The 15,996-nt window shown below is 60.7% G+C and overlaps 1 protein-coding gene across 22 annotated transcripts in view; it reads left to right on the forward strand.

Annotated features, from left to right (window-relative positions):
* The window catches only part of KIF1A (kinesin family member 1A), a 92,781-nt gene that overhangs the window by 39,475 nt on the left and 37,310 nt on the right, over nt 1-15,996 (forward strand). For 9 of the 22 annotated variants that reach the window (XM_073888786.1, XM_073888789.1, XM_073888790.1 and 6 more), the window contains exons 11-24: nt 3,508-3,583; nt 5,029-5,107; nt 5,894-6,036; nt 6,434-6,460; nt 7,765-7,976; nt 9,373-9,452; nt 9,781-9,856; nt 11,993-12,072; nt 12,384-12,490; nt 13,336-13,419; nt 14,269-14,449; nt 14,532-14,604; nt 14,805-14,898; nt 15,785-15,933. In XM_073888786.1, the coding sequence (XP_073744887.1) occupies nt 3,508-3,583; nt 5,029-5,107; nt 5,894-6,036; nt 6,434-6,460; nt 7,765-7,976; nt 9,373-9,452; nt 9,781-9,856; nt 11,993-12,072; nt 12,384-12,490; nt 13,336-13,419; nt 14,269-14,449; nt 14,532-14,604; nt 14,805-14,898; nt 15,785-15,933 (1,461 nt within the window). The remainder of the gene's footprint in view (nt 1-3,507; nt 3,584-5,028; nt 5,108-5,893; nt 6,037-6,433; nt 6,461-7,764; nt 7,977-9,372; nt 9,453-9,780; nt 9,857-11,992; nt 12,073-12,383; nt 12,491-13,335; nt 13,420-14,268; nt 14,450-14,531; nt 14,605-14,804; nt 14,899-15,784; nt 15,934-15,996) is intronic. The other 13 variants (XM_073888793.1, XM_073888795.1, XM_073888796.1 and 10 more) reach the window with 2 other exon arrangements.

The raw sequence follows: 15,996 nt of genomic DNA on the forward strand, positions 1-15,996 counted from the left end.
GAACTATGTGAGGAGTTGTGAGAGGAACTGTGTGTAAGTAATGAAATCGTGAGGCACTTCGCCTCACTGTAAGAAGTGTGTGAAACTGTGTGGGCAGACTGTGGGAATTGTGTGAGTGACTTTTGAGGAAATTTTTGGAGAACTGTGAGGAACTCTGGAATGATGGGGGGAACTTTGTGAGGAAGTATGAGGAACTGGGTAGAACTGTGTGAGGGAACTGTGAGGAAGTGAGAGAAACTGTGAAAACTATGTGTAGAACTGTGTGGGGAGCTGTGTGAATTGTGAGGAAACGTATGTGAACTCTGCGAGAAACTGTGTGGAACTGTGAGAGGAAGTATGTGAAATGGTGTGGGGAAGTATGGGGGCTGTGAGGGAACTGTATGGAAAACTATGTGAGGGACAATACGCAGTCCCTCACACAGTTCTCTTCAGTTAATTACAGAGTTCCCCACACAGTCACAATGCAGTTCTTCACACTGTTCCTGGCACAATTATACACACACACTTCCCACATAGTCAGTGGGAAAAGGAATGTGAGAAACTGAGAAACTTTCTGGGGAAATGCATGCAGAACTGTGTAACGGACTATGTCAGGGATTTGTGTGGAGACGTGTAAGAAACTTTGAAGGAATCTGTATGAAAGTGTGTGGGAAATTGTGTAGGGTCTGTGTGAAAAGTGTGTGTGTGGAACTGTATGTGGCACTGTGTGGACTGTTGGGAACTGTGAGGAACGGTATGAACTATGAGAAACTGTGTGGAACTGGGTGAGAAACTGAAGAATTGTGAGGAACTGTATGTGGACTTTGTGGAACTGTGAGAGGAAGAAATTGTGTGGGGAGCTGTGTTAGGAACTATGAGAGGATCTGAGATGAAAACTATGTAAGGTACCAGGTGAATCTGTGGAGGATGTGAGGAATTATGAGGAACTATAAGGAAATAGATGTAGACTGTATGAAGAATTGTGAGGAACTCTGTGTGCACTGTGTAAGGAAACGTGGAATGGTGTGGGGGAACTAAGTGAGTAACTATGTGAGGAAACTGAGGAACTGGGAGGAATTGTGTGAAGAACCATTTGAGGAACAGTGTGGGAAGTAGGCATGGAACTGTGTTAGGGGTGGTGTGAAGCATTATGTCAGGAACTGAGAGAAATTGTGTGAGGATCTGAGAGGAACTATATGAGGGACTGTGTAAGGACCTGTGAGAAGAGCTGTTTGAGAAACTGTATGTGGAACTGTGTATAGAGTTGTGTGGTACTGTGTGTGGAATTGGAAGAATTGTGAGGAACTGTGTGAGGAATTGTGTGAAGTCTGTGTGAGGAAATGTGGGGGAAGTGTGAGAAACTAGATGAGAAACTGAGGAACGGTTGGGAACTGTGTGAATTGTGAGAAACTATGTGGAACTGTGAGAGGAAGAATGCAAAATGGTGTGGGGACTGTGAAAGTGCTGAGGACGTTTTCAGGAATTGTGAGGGACTATGTGGAATTATGGGCGGAAGTGTGAGGAGCTGCATCGGGACTGTGTAGGGAACTCTTTAAAAAGCAGAATTGTGTGAGGGATTGTGGGGGGAGCTATGTTAGGAGCTGCGAGAAGCTCTTTGGGGAAATGTGTGAAGAACTGTGAAGGACTATGCCAGGGACTGTAAGGAATTGTGTGGAACTATGTGAGGAACTCTGTAGAGATCTGTGTGAGGAGCTAGGTGGAACTATGTAAAGAACTATATAAGGAACTGTGAGAGAGGAACTGTGTCATGAACTGCGAGATGCATTGTGTGACATATTGTGCATAGTTGTGTGGTGGACCTGGAACTGTGCAGGGTGCTGTGGGGAACTGCGTGAGGGAGTGAGTAAAGGACTATGAGGGACTATGTGAGGCACTATGGGAACTGTGTGAAGTGGGGGGTTTGCAATAGAAACTTTTTCAGAAATGGAGTGAGAAAGTTTTTGAGGATCAGGGTCTGGAGGAGGGAGCATGGAGGCATGTAGATGATGAGGCCAGAGAAGGGCAGGGGCCTGATCTGAGGTCTTTAGTCTGTTGTCAGGAACCAGCTGATTGTGGTTTAATGGGGAGCAGTGGATGGGTTTTCAGCAGGGCTCAGGCTGCTGCATGAAGAATAGATGGGGAACGGCATGGCCTGGTGTGGCAGTCAGGAGACGAAGTCAGTGGCGCAAAAATTCAGGTGTGAGATGATGGAGGCTGGGAAGGCAGAGGAGAAGGGAGAGCAGTGGGTAGTTCTGGGAGGTGCAGGAGCATGACTGAACAGTGGCTGCTGCTGGATGGAATGAACAGTGGTGATGGAGTGACAGAACTGAAGGTGACTCCTGGTCCTTGCAGAAGGGACTGCGTGATCGTAGGACGTTTACTGTGGAAATGGAAATATGACAAATGTGGCAGAAGATTCAGCCTCAGGAATTAAGTAATCAAAAAGCAAAGTAGAAATACAGTTTTCATCCACCAAGTCTCAACAGATTAAAAAAGGCCTTCAGTACTGAGGAGCTGCTAGGAGATGGACACTCAAGCCTCGCCTACAGCAAAGCCAGCACAGCATTTTGGAAAGCCATTCTGACCTCGTGTCTCAAGAGCTTTCACAAGTTATGTTCTCTGAGAGCTAGTGGAGCTCCTCTTGGAAATCATCCTGAAGAACAATGACAGATGAGCTTGTACCCAGAGAAACGGCACAGCCCTTGTGGTAGCGCCTGTGTGCGTCTCCCTGGCGGGGGGAGTCTGGGCGGCAGGCGCCACATCTGCTGGCCACTGCAGGTGCTCAACAAATACTTTTAAGCAACTCTATACATGAACTAGGAGACACTGGAAAGTAACTGAATAGCCGTGATTAGTGGACTCCTTCAGTCAGTCCATAAGTCATGTCCATAAGAAGCAGTGATTCCTAGCAGGCATCACATGGGCCTGAGTCCACATTCTGAATGACCTGCATTCACTTTAATAGAGGAACAAAGAGTCACAGGAGTAGCTAGGAATGTGGAGGATGCTTCGTCCTGAGGGGAGGTGGGGGAGCAGGTTCTAAAGAAGGGGCTTGTGCCTGGACTGCAGGGGAGGAAAGGTGAGTTCCATGCGGAGAGAGAGAGGTGAGCGGAGGGCACTGGCAGAGGCCTGGAATGCTGCATAAAGTGGTGGGGCCTTTTCTTTTTAGTCAGCAGAACTGACAGTACTGCTTGAGGAGGGGGCGATGGGCTCAGATTGGTCCTTCTGACAGAGTGGAGAGAGGACATCGGCTCTGTCTGGCTGTGTGGCCCAGATGCGCAACGGGATGGACTAGGGAGGAACCTGAGGGGATGTGACAGGAAGTCTGGTTCTGGCCCTGAGTGCGGGCACCTGGGGGTAGCACCCTAGGGGTCAGGTGGGGAGAGGCCTTGAGAACTGGCCCAGCCCTGCCCTCCACAGCAGCCTTTGGCTCTGGGGACCCACCCCACAGACCCTGTGCTTTGCCCCCTCCATCTCCCTTCCCCTCCAATGGGCACAGGGTTGACCTTGAATGTTCTTCCCTCACAGAACAAGAAAAAGAAGAAGACAGATTTCATTCCATACAGAGATTCCGTGCTGACCTGGCTCCTCCGAGAAAATCTGGGTGAGGACTCTCGGGTTCACTTACCCCTAGGGTTCTGGCTTCCACCCTGAGCCATTGTCCTGCCTTACCTCCTGGGAGGGGGTGTCCAACCACCAGGAGGCCTCTCACCCTTTCTGGGCCGAGGCTGAGGCAAACCTGAGGGATCCTTCTGGAGGCCAGCAAAGGGCTAAGGAGAGCAAGTACAGGGAAGCAGGATGGCCCATAGGGCCACAGAACACACACACCTATGTCGGGGCTCCTGCTTCAAGCCCGTGACATCCACACCAAGTACCACCCTTTGCTGGGACTCCAGATTCCGGGGAGCCTTGCTTGCTTGCTGGGCTTTTGGTAGGTGCCATCTGTCACCCCTTCTCCTTGAGTTCTGAGCCCCTAAGATACACAGAGAGAGATAGAGACTGGAGTGTCCCAATACTGATCCCTTTCCTCCCAAAAATAACCTCAGGGGTCCTCCCTGGCTATGTTCACAGTCTGGGAGGCTGATGCCCAGGAAGGTAAACTGAGTCTTGGGCTGACCCAATGAACATAGGCAGCTGGGACCTACAGACTTCCTTAGCTTCGTGGCTACGGTGTAGGAGCCCCTGCTGGCCGACCTGGCACCCCAGAACCAGCCTGGCTGATCCTCCGCTTGAGCTGGTGACGGGTACCACATCAGGCTTCCTGGGTGCTCCCGGAGGGTGGCACCCCCGAGAGTGGATGGTAGTGTCCTAGGAATGTGTTCCTTCACCTGGGACGTGGACCGGAAGGAGGCCTCTGCCACAGGGCCACGCCCAGGCCCAGCTCCAGGGTAGGGGCAGGGGGAACCCCCCATGCAGCCCAACCTGGCACCGGCGTGGCACCGCACCCCAAGCCCCTCTTCACACTGCCACCTCACAGTTCGTGTGGGGGTCACGTTCCTGAGGGCTGCCCGGGCTGCTGACCTGCCCACACCCCCGGCCCAGTGCTCGCTGTGTTCTGAGCCTTCGAGTGATCCGTTGGCCTCGGAGCTGAAGCCCAACCATCAATTTCCTCACGCGGTGTGCTACCTGACGCCAGGCTCTGCGCCATCCTGGGCCAGGACTCTGGATGTGAAATACTAAGAAAAATGTTCCAAAAGAGAAAGATAAAAATGAAAGAAATCATTGCATCTTGAATTGAAATGAATGTTGAGTTTCTAAAGAAATTATCCCGACCCTTGTAGTAAATGCTGTAAAGTCCGCCACAGCTCCCTCCCACTTGGTTATGGGGAGAGGGCCTGGCTATTGCAAAACAGCCCCAAATGTGAGAAAAGCATGCTATAGAAGAAAAGTGACTGAGCCGCCCACTGCAGTGGGGAAGGCCAGACCCCCCTGTTCATACAGTGGCCCGTGACTCGGTTTACCTGTCTGGGCCTCGGCCTCCCTGCTGCAGCAGAGATAGGAGGGGGCGGGGGAGAGAGGAGCCCCCATGACCCGGCTGTCTTCCCACAGGTGGGAACTCGAGGACGGCGATGGTGGCGGCCCTGAGCCCTGCAGACATCAACTATGACGAGACTCTGAGCACGCTGAGGTGTGTGCTCGAGCGAGGTGGCCTCCGCCCCCTGCCTGGCTCCGGGAGGGCGTGGATCCCTTTCTACCCGAGTCAGGAGCACCACTTTGGGGGAGGTCATCTCATCTGGGGCTCCTTGAGGCTCCAAGTGGCTGTTGGGGGCACCTGGGTCTTCACGGGCCCGTTCCATTCCCACCACCCATGGGACTCCGAGCGGCCCAGGACCCCTGTGCTACCAAACCAGGTCTTTAATGAGCAAAGGGGCACGGGTGTGTGCCAAAGGTCCCTGTGGCTGCAGGGCGGGCAGCCTGAGTGGGCAGCCTGGGTGCTGGCCTTGAAGGAGGTTGCTTGGCTGCCCAGGTCACACACCACCAATGGTAAAAGGAAAAATTGGTGTGGGTCCTGATAGAGGTACGTGCTCACACACCCATGACACTTAAGTATGCAGTAAATACGCACGCATGTGGGCATCCTCACGTTCCTCCAGCGGTCAGACTTGTTCCCTCCACCCCGGGGACCACAGGTCCAGTTGCGAAAGCCCCACCACAGGGAGAGGTACCACCCCATCCCTGCTCCTCCTGGGGACTCGGTCCCCCCAAATAGGGGGGCAGAGCTAGGTGACCCTACCTGTAGCTCTCTGGCCAGTGGCCCCACTGACTCCAAGGGGGGTGACCCCCTGCTCTGTGTCCAGCCCCTGGGCCCCAGCTGCCGAGGCCCTCCCCACCACGGCTCTGCCCCGGGTGGGGCTCTGGGCCCCTTTGGGCCGGCCGACCACGAGCACAGACCACAGCTCCCTTGGCTGTCCAGGTATGCTGACCGAGCCAAACAGATCCGCTGTAACGCCGTCATCAATGAGGACCCGAACAACAAGCTAATCCGTGAGCTGAAGGACGAGGTGACCCGGCTGCGGGACCTGCTGTACGCCCAGGGTCTCGGGGACATCACCGATAGTGAGTGTCTGTGCCGCCTGTCCTGGGCAGGGCAGCCTGGGTGGCTGGGGCTGGCCAGGCTGCCCGCACGGCCCTGACCTGAATCCTAGCCCTGCTCTGAGTCCCTGGGCAAGCCACCTCGGGGGGGAGGCTGTGGTTTCTGGCCTCAGCCGGGGTGGATGGACTGCATGGTTTGGGTTTGGTGCTGGCCCAAGCAGGCCGCAGACGGTTTCCCTGGAAGCCACATCGGCGTGCTGTGGGTGCTGGGGTTGCAGCGGTCCCCGAGTGTCCGCTGAAGACCCCCACCACCCAGCCTGGTGCCCGGCCTGCGAGGGGCGGACCTCAGACCCTCTGGAGACAAACCTGTTCTTCTGTTTCTCTGTCTCTCCTCCCTCCCCCACGCCTCCCCTCCCCTTAGCCAACACTGTGCCCGGAGGACCCAAATGTGTGTATCCCCCTTGCTGCTCTCCGCTTCCCTGCTTCTGTCCCTGCTCCGCGGGGTATAGGGCAGCACGGCAGGGAGGCGCCGGCCCAGCCCTCCTCTGCCTTCCCCCCTTTCAGGGGCTGGGGACAGCAGCTCTCTTGCTCACAGGCACCGTCCTGGCAGATGCAGGGCCCACCACCTGGTGCGCCTGTGTTCCTCGCTCAGCCCATGTCTATATGGGAAACTGAGGCCCCAGGGAGGCCTGGTGCAGCCAAGGCCTTCTCAGGCTGGAAGTGGCTGAGCTCGCTCTGTACTCCCAGAGGCCTGGGGAGCTCAGAATGGTAGCTAGCACCAGAGGGCGGGGAGGGCTGGAGGGCCTGAGGAGCCGGGTCTGCCCCCTGGCTCCCAGGTCCGGCCTCCCCCCGGCTCCCCACGCCCCGAAGCCCCTTCCTCTGGAAATGCTGAGTGAGAATGCTGGGCCAGAGCCTCCCAGCCTGTCTCCTTCTGGCCTTGGGCCTGTGGCTTGGTGCCTCCCTGACCCAGGGCCGCAGGGCACCCTGGTTCTCCCTCGCGCCCCGTGCTGTCCTATGTTTGCTGCTGCTCTGCTGCGTGTCTGCTTCTGCCAGGAGGGGTCTGGGCACCTCCCCCGCCAGGAGGCGTCCTGTAGCCCCAAGTCCCAGGCCTCAGGGGGCGTGGAGCCCTGGGGCGGCCCAGAGCAGGCTCTTCAGGGTGGAGGAGTAGGGGCTCTCTCGGGGGTCCCACGGTTCACCTCTCCTCCAAGGTGTTCTCGGGGCCGAGTCCTGTGCTCAGTGGGGCTGGACAGTTAGGGCAGCATGGTCTCCGCAGCTCGGAGGCACGTGGCTGGCCAGGCGGGCGACGGGTACCGGGGGGGGGCGGAGGGGGGCGCCCATGGCAGAGAGGGCGAGGCTGGGTGTCAGGGCTCTGGGTGCAGGAAGGCCACAGGGCAGTGACAGCAAAGGCCAGGAGACAGGGTGGGGGTGCGGAGGCTGCCAGGCAGCCTGGGAGCGGGTGTGGGGAAAGCAGGAAGGCCGCAGGCCCAGGCAGGGTGGGGAGAGCAGAGAGGAGCTCGAGGGGGTGCCCTGCTGCTGCCGGGGTGCTGGGAGGGCTCTGGGGGCTGGCTTCCCCGGCAGGCAGGTGGCAGGCAGCCTTGCATGTGCTTGTCCGGCGCTGGGCCCCAGGCTGCACCTGCTGGGGGCTTCCGTTTCCCGCCTCTCTTCACCCACCTCTTGCTTTTTCCCAACTTGGTCTTTCTTTTCTCTCCCTCCCGTCTGTCTGCCTGCCCTCCCCTTCCCTTCCTCCCGTAGACGTTTCCGACCTTGAGAACAATAACCGTAACCGTGGCGGGGCAGAGTTGAGTCCAGCCCCTGACAATCTCTCCACAGTGACCAACGCCCTGGTGGGCATGAGCCCCTCGTCCTCGCTCTCGGCCCTGTCCAGCCGTGCCGCCTCCGTGTCCAGCCTGCACGAGCGCATCTTGTTTGCCCCGGGCAGTGAGGAGGCCATCGAGAGGCTGAAGGTGAGGGCGCCGCCGGCGGGGAACAGCGCCCCCCCCCCCCCCACCGCACAGAGGCCTATGCACCAGGGGTGGGGCCCGCGGCCTCTCCTCCTGGAAGGGGTGTCCTGACAGCACGGGGTGGGCTTGCTTGGAGGTGGAGCGAGCCAGTCTGGGCTCCCCCTGCGGGCACCCCCTCCACTGCCCAGCACCGAGGGCTCCCCACGTGCTGAGCAGGGCAGGCAGGGGTCCCGGGGGCTTCTGCGCTCCTGCCCAGGTGTTCTGTGCTCACACCTGTGACCCCACGGGGGGCCGGCTGGGTTTTAGGTTGCGGGCTCAGCGTTCCTCTAGGGAATGATTGTGGGATGCTGGGCTGTGCAGGGCTGGGGGTGACTTAGCAGACAAACGCACGGAGGCTAGACCGAGGCTGGGGTGGGGCACTGGGCGGGTGGGTGACCCTGGGGCATAGGGCCCACTGGGGTGTGGGACTGGGAAGGAAGCCAGGAGCTGGTGCTGTTGTTGGAAGTGCTTGTTGTCTGTGTCCCGGCAGTGGCCAAGGGACATACGTGCCTCAGAGCCAGTCTCAGCGTCCCATGTGTCTCTCAGCGTCCCCAAGTATCTCCTAGTACCTCTACGTGTCTCTAGTGTCCCCATGTGTCTCTAGTGTCCCTGCATGTCTCACAGTGCTCCTGAGTATCTTGCAATGTCCTTGAGTGTCTCCCAGTGTCCCGCGTGTCTCCCAGTGTCCCCATGTGTCTCCCAGTGTCCCACATCTCTCTCAGTGTCCTGTATGTCTCTCAGAGTTCCAAGTGTCTCTCAGTGTCCCGCGTATCTCCCAGTGTCCCGCGTGTCTCCCAGTGTCCCGCGTGTCTCTCCGTGTCCTGCGTCTCCCAGTGTCCCGCATGTCTCCCAGTGTCCCGCATGTCTCCCAGTGTCCCGCGTGTCTCTCCGTGTCCTGCGTCTCCCAGTGTCCCACGTGTCTCCCAGTATCCCACGTGTCTCTCCGTGTCCTGCGTCTCCCAGTGTCCCGCGTGTCTCCCAGTGTCCCGCGTGTCTCCCAGTGTCCCGCGTGTCTCCCAGTGTCCTGTATGTCTCTCAGAGTTCCAAGTGTCTCTCCGTGTCCCGCGTGTCTCTCCGTGTCCTGCGTCTCTCAGTGTCCCACACGTCTCTCAATGTCCTCGTATGTACGTGTTTCTCTTCCTCCAGGTTTATTTTGCCTTTTCCTTTGCTGTCTGGCTGTGTCCACAGGAGACACTTCTGTCCGTGGACACGTTAACCCCTTAGCCCTTCACCTTGACCTTTCGGGCATTGTGCTGTCTAGACAGACCTGGCTGCTCATCTGCCCTTTGCCTGGCAGCCTGGCCTCTGTCTGCTTCCGCCGCAGACCCCCAACCTCACTCTGCTCTGTCTCGCTCCCCAGGAGACGGAGAAGATCATCGCTGAGCTCAACGAGACATGGGAGGAGAAGCTGCGGCGGACGGAAGCCATCCGGATGGAGAGGTGGGCAGCGGGGAAACTGAGGACTCCAGCAGCCCAGCCCTGGGCTCCTGGGGGTGGCCGTGCCCTAGCGTGGGACGGTCTTATCTCCTCTCACCAGGGACTCTCTGCCTCACCCCACCCCATCGCCGATGGCCCCATTGACCTGATCTCTGATCAGGTGACAGGTCTCTCTAAGCGGATCACTGACTGGATGGGGTGCCACCTGGGCGCTGCCCTTGGGCCGTGTGGCCAGATCCCCTCCGGCTCCTGCTTGGCCGATGGGTCGGTTAGGGGTGAGGCAGGTCCTGTGGCCTCGAGGCTCAAGCTGACCCGGCCACTGTCCTTCCAGGGAAGCCCTACTGGCCGAGATGGGTGTGGCCATGAGGGAGGATGGCGGCACACTGGGGGTGTTTTCTCCCAAAAAGGTAGGTGCTGGTTTTAGTTCTGGGGTACGGCCCTGACTCAGACTGGCCTGGGTGGCCCACAGCCCTTTGTGGGGTGTCAGCTCCTCTGGGAGGCCAGAGGGATCCTCGTGGGCTGAGAGGGGGCAGGTGTAGGCCCCAGGGGCCACGCTCGCCCACAGCCAGACCTTCCTGTGTGGGAGACTCGGCCTGGCCTCCCCACAGTGGGATGTCCCCGTGGCCTTAGGACACCCAGATGGCTCACTCTGCCTGAGGAACGGACTGGGATCCTTGAAGTGGAGGCTAGACTGGGGGGCGTGGACCCACCAGAGCCTGTGCTGGCCATGGGCAGGGCCTGGCTGGACATGAAACTGGGAGACACTACCCTCTTGGAGCTTAGCCGGAGATGGGTCTGGCTGTCCCAGCTGGGACTCTTCTCCTACCCCAGGCTGGCTCGCTCTCCAGACCTGGCCCTGTCAGCTGGGGGGCCTCACATGGAGCAGAGCACCACCCCCCTTTGATAGCTCAGATGGGGTGTAGCATGAGCATTTGGGGAAAATTCTCTCTGATAATTCTAGGACCCAGGACCCCCCTTCACCCCAAGGAGTGCCAGACCCTTAGAGCTCTTAGGAGCCAAGTTCCAAGCCAGGAAGCCTCCAAGGAGGTATCTGCTCTGACCACAGCTCGGGGTGTCCAGGCCCTGCCTCTGACAGTTGGTCAGTGAGGAAGCGCCCGCCCATCTTCCCTAGAGCAACTTCCTGTGGCTGGCTTTTCATCTTGGCCTTGTTTGAGACAAAGGGTTTCTGTGTTGCCAGCACCTGAAGCCAGAGGCACATGGAGTGCCCTCGGTGCTGCTGGGGACCCCATGGGAAGGGGAGTGCGCATGCTGGGTGATGCATTCATCATCCGGGGGCCACTTCCTGGGCACAGGGCCAGGCTCCTCGGGCTTCTTTTGCCCCATGCACTCCAGGCCAGGAGAGCAGTGTGGGCTAAGGCCCAGAGGCAGGAGGGAGGGAGGGGTGCTTGGGAGGACGTGTGGGCAGGCTCTACACTTGGGGCAGGCTGCGGAGCAGGTGGTACGCTGCTTCATATCCCTTCTGGATAGGCTTTAGTTTCAATTTGGAATGGATTGCTCCTGGGCTCTCAGTCCCTGACCCTTACTGAGGGGTGGGGCGCACCCCAGGGCTAGTGTACAGAGCTGTGGGGGCAGGTGGCCTCGGGACACTTGCACCCTGGAGGCCTGTGGTTGGTGGCAGAGAGAATACTTGATGGCCCCAGTCTGGACACTGCCCTGGGGGCCTCTGAGGATACCTCCTCCTGAGAGGGTGGCATTCCTGGGACTCTGGTGAGCACAGCTCTCCTTGCTTGGGAAAAGGGGTGGCTGGGGATAGTTGTCCCCAGTGTCCGATGACCAGGACTTCACAGTCCTGCAAAGAGTGGTGGTGGGGTCTGGGGGACTTGGAGCTTGGCAAGGAGGCTGCTTGTTCCGAGGTGCCTAGTGGGAAGCCAAGAAAGCTGTCCCAGCCTCCACCAGGTTGCAGGACCCCGGCCTGGGACACAGTGTGAGGTGGCGTTCCTGAGCTGAGGAAGCGTGTCTAGGGCCCCAGTGGGTGGAGCCTGCGGGTGTTGCCCTGGGAAGGGTGGTCACCTTCGGTACGCCCGTGGACGGGAGGGGCCCGAGTTGGGGGGCCTAACAGGGACTACTTTCATACCCTCTGCTCCACAGCCCCCAGGCCAGCTCCCTCCCCAGTCAGTACTCTAATCCTTCTGCACTTGCAGGTCCACTGGGGCCCTCAGTTCCTGGGTGCTTCAGTTGGAATGGGGTCCTGTAGCCCCTTTTAGGGTGGAGGAACGGACCCAGAGCCAGGTGCCCTGGTCCCTGCGGGACCCAGCCTGCACCCTGCATATCCAAGGGCCCACCACAGCCCCCAGCACCTCCCTGGGCTCCCAGCTCCTCTGGAAGCCCAGCTCCCCCTAAGCGCCTCCCCCTTAGGTTCTGAGCTCCCTGGGCTCCTCCTCAGGGAAGGCAGGCTGGGAGGACACTGCGTCCTCATGAGGCCAAACCTAGGGCTGGTGGTGGTGGTCTGGCATCTGAGGAGAGAGAGGCCAGTGCTGGGCCCCTGCGCCTCCCCAGCAGAGGTGACCCTCCTCTCTCCCCAGACGCCACATCTTGTCAACCTGAACGAGGACCCACTGATGTCCGAGTGCCTTCTGTACTACATCAAGGACGGGATCACCAGGTGGGGGTCGCGGGGGGGGTGGTAGGCTCCCCCTGCAGAGGGGCTGCCGAACCTGGCATCTGCTGGAACCCTGCTGTCTGCCCGTGCTTGTTGCTGGACACAAGGCTGAAGGCCACTCTGTGCTATGTGGCTCCCCAGGCTGGGCTACACTTAGGGCATCCCCTGCAGCCCCACTCGTGCACCCTGGGTGTTTCTCTGTGGAGCCCAGCTGGGCATCCTGTGGGGGGCGGGGGATGGGGGCGGGCCAGTGGGTGGCGGCCTGAATGCACTGAGTCCAGCCCCTGCTGACGGTCCCCGCCCCTCCTCCTCAGAGTGGGCCGGGAGGATGCGGAGAGGCGGCAGGACATCGTCCTGAGCGGGCACTTCATCAAGGAGGAGCACTGCGTCTTCCGGAGCGACTCCCGAGGGGGCAGTGAAGGTATCTCTGCCCTTCAGCCCTGCCTTGCCCCCGTGCTACTGACTGCCAGGCTCCACCCAGGCTCCCTCGTCAGTCCTGGGAAGCACCTCCATTGGAATGAGGCTTTGAGTGCTGGGATGTGGACACGGGAGCTCCCTCCCCGTGCCAGGAGTGGGCAGGGGGATAGTAAGCTGTGAGGAATGAGCCTTGATCTGGGGTGGAGAGCTATTTTTAGAGCACACTTTCCTGTTGGCCTTGGAGCAGTCATCTGTCCATTACGCAGCCTGCCCGCCCACCTCTGTCCCCATTTCCCGTCTGGGGCGTGGCCCTCTCGGGAGACACCTGCCGTATCCCCGCGCCATCACAGTGCCCACGGCCCCCCAGCGCCAGGCGTGCTCCCTGGGAAGCGTCTGGCCTGCAGCCCACTGTGACTGGGACACTTCAGGGTCATGACCTTAAATAGCGTTGGGGATGTTGGCTCTCCCAGAATTGTGTCCCCAAAGCCTGCCCTCCTCTGGGTGGGTGGGCTCTGAGCTCTGGAGGGCTCTGGGACTCCTGGGGACATGCCAGCCACTGTTTCCCACCTGTGCCCACTGGAGACCCTGACGGCTCCCCTGGTTCTCTGACTTGGGCACGTGTGCCTCTCCATCGGGCGTCACCTTCCTCACCCGCTTTGTGAGGTGCAGCCCTCCTCTGGGGCCCAAACGAGGTATTGTGTGTTGGCAGTCAGGCTTTGCAGCTAGCAGGGTGGAGAGAGGCCTGGTGGGGGCCGCACCTGGGTGGCCAGGTGAGCCGAGCCGTGCATGTGGACAGAGGGCATGACCAGCCAGGATGACGGTCCCTCACAGTCCTCCTCTGTCCCATAGCTGTGGTGACCCTGGAGCCCTGCGAGGGCGCAGACACCTATGTCAATGGCAAGAAAGTCACGGAGCCCAGCATCCTGCGGTCAGGTATGACGAGGGCCTGGACACAGGTGTGCCTTCCCCGCTCTGCTGCTTCAGGATGGCACCTGGGGTCCGTGCACTCAGCTTGGTGTCTCCCTCCTGGCACCTGGGCCCGGCTAGAATCCTGGCCCGAGGGCAAGGGGGACAGAGTGGTGACCAGCTGAGGGTGGCCGGTGAAGGTGGCTGGGGGAGGAGCTGAGGGAGGCCTTAGGGGGGACCCACCAGTGGACAGGGGCTCGCGTGGGAGGAGGAGCTGGGCCGGCCCCTGTGGGCCCCAAGTTGGAAGGAAACTGGGCTGTCCAAAGAGCTCTTATGGGCAGGACTGTCCAAAGATAGTGGGTGCTGCTGCCCTGGTGGATGCATCTGCCCTGGGGGGCCCCGGGCACACGCAGACCAGTCCCCGCCCTGCGCCAGCCTGTGGAGAGGCGGATGGGCAGGGAAGGACCCTCAAGCCCATGCTGCAGGAGGGGCCCGAGCACAGCCCCCGGGTGTGGAGGGGCATCCAGGGCCAGGGCACGGGGTCAGGAGACCAGGATGGGGGGCGGCACGTGTGGGGTAAGGCAGAGGATCGTATGGTGGAAAAGCACCAGGACTCTTGCCAACATTGTTGGCTGCTGTATGGGGAGGGATGGAGGAGGTGGATTTGGGGAGAGAGTGAGGTCCTGGCCACGGGGCAGGTGGCTGGCCCAGAGCAGGGACCTGGGGTGGCTCCCGGCGGCCCTCCTTGTGGTGGGCAAGCTGGAGGAAGTGCCTGTGCCCCGCTTGCGCCTTCTCCTCCCCGCCCCGCCCCCCGGAGGCCATCACCAGGCCACAGTCCCCACCCCCTCCATTGCCAGCCTGGCTTCTGTCCCCCAGGAAACCGCATCATCATGGGGAAGAGCCACGTGTTCCGGTTCAACCACCCTGAGCAGGCGAGGCAGGAGCGCGAGCGCACGCCCTGCGCCGAGACACCCGCTGAGCCCGTGGACTGGGCCTTCGCCCAGCGAGAGCTGCTGGAAAAGCAGGGCATTGACATGAAGCAGGAGATGGAGCAGAGGTGAGGCCCGAGGCTGGGGCCCCCTGCGCACCCCGCCATGCTCACCCCCACTGTGCCCGCTCACCCCCGCCCGCTCCTGCAGGCTCCAGGAGCTGGAGGACCAGTACCGCCGGGAGCGCGAGGAGGCCACCTACCTGCTGGAGCAACAGAGGCTGGTGAGGACAGCTCCGCCCGTCAGGCCCCCTGCAGGGTTGGGGTCGGGGGCCGGGGTCCCCGCTGGGCCAGCCCTCACTGTAGTGGGGCTGCCTCCGGACGTCCTGGGCAGGCCCTGGGGCCTGTAGATGGAGGCCCAGGCGGGAGGCCGGGGAAGGGGCCGGGCGCACACGTGGGTCCACAGTGCTCCTCCCGTGGCCAGGACTACGAGAGCAAGCTGGAGGCCCTGCAGAAGCAGATGGACTCCAGGTACTACCCGGAGGTGAACGAGGAGGAGGAGGAGCCAGAGGATGAAGGTGAGGGGCTCTCCGCCGGCAGGGCCTGGGCCTTGGGCTCGGGAGGGGTCTCGGACAAGAGGAGCCCCCAGGCCACTCCCTGGAGATCAGCTGGTCAGCACCTTTGCCCTGGGGTCCCTGGCCTGTCGCGGCAGGACCGGGGGGAGGCTGGGCTGCAGCAGGAAGGCACCTGTGCACGTGCACGCCGTTTCCGTGGACCAGCTCGGGTGATGGGGAGCGCGGTGCTGGCAGGGTGTAGCCTCGGCTCACCCATCCTGCCAGCATGAGGCTGGTGCTCTTCCCCAGGACTGGGTCACACTGCTCGTGAGGAGTGTGACTGCAGCTCTCTGAGCACCACCTCGGGCGGCCCACCAGCTGTGACCTCGAGCCGCTGTGGGCACGAGGGTGGCCACAGGCAGGGCAGATGGGGAGGAGGCAGGCCGGGGTTTCGTGTCCAGCTTGGCCTCCGGTCAGCTGTTCAGTACCGTTGTGCTGACGTGACCTTGGCCTCCCCTGTGTGCTATCATCTACCCGATGAGGCTCCCTCCCTGGAGGCAGGAGCACTGGGTGAGAGGGGCCGGGCCTGGGAGCCCAGGCAGGACCATCCTGCTGGCCCTGTGTCCTTCCTGGTGCAGGCGCAGTGGGCAGAGGCGTGGGAGCCGGGCCAGGGCGTGAGGCTCAGCCCCGGTTGGCCCTCCTGCCTGGCCTCCTCGGGCGCCCGCACCCACCGCGGCCCGCACACGGCTGCCAGCCCTCTCTGAGCTTACCGGCCTCTCTGCGAGCTCCAGTCTCTGGGCGGCCCCTCTGGCCACTCTGGGGGCAGAACTTTCCGCCGGCTTCCTTCTGCCCCGGCCAGAGCGGGGAGTTGTGGCACTTCCGTGATGACCACACACGCCTCTCCCCGCAGTCCCGTGGACAGAGAGGGAATGTGAGCTGGCGCTTTGGGCCTTCCGGAAGTGGAAGTGGTACCAGTTCACGTCGCTGCGGGACCTGCTGTGGGGCAATGCCATCTTCCTCAAGGAGGCCAATGCCATCAGCGTTGAGCTCAAGAAGAAGGTGGGCTCCCACCCCGCTGCCTGCTGGCCGCTGCCGCCTTCACACATCCCACTTCCAGGGAGA

Source organism: Callorhinus ursinus, unplaced genomic scaffold (assembly GCF_003265705.2).
Source record: "Callorhinus ursinus isolate GAN/ISIS: 27379988/994484 unplaced genomic scaffold, GSC_fseal_2.0 scaffold96, whole genome shotgun sequence".
In the NCBI taxonomy this organism is placed as follows: domain Eukaryota; kingdom Metazoa; phylum Chordata; class Mammalia; order Carnivora; family Otariidae; genus Callorhinus; species Callorhinus ursinus.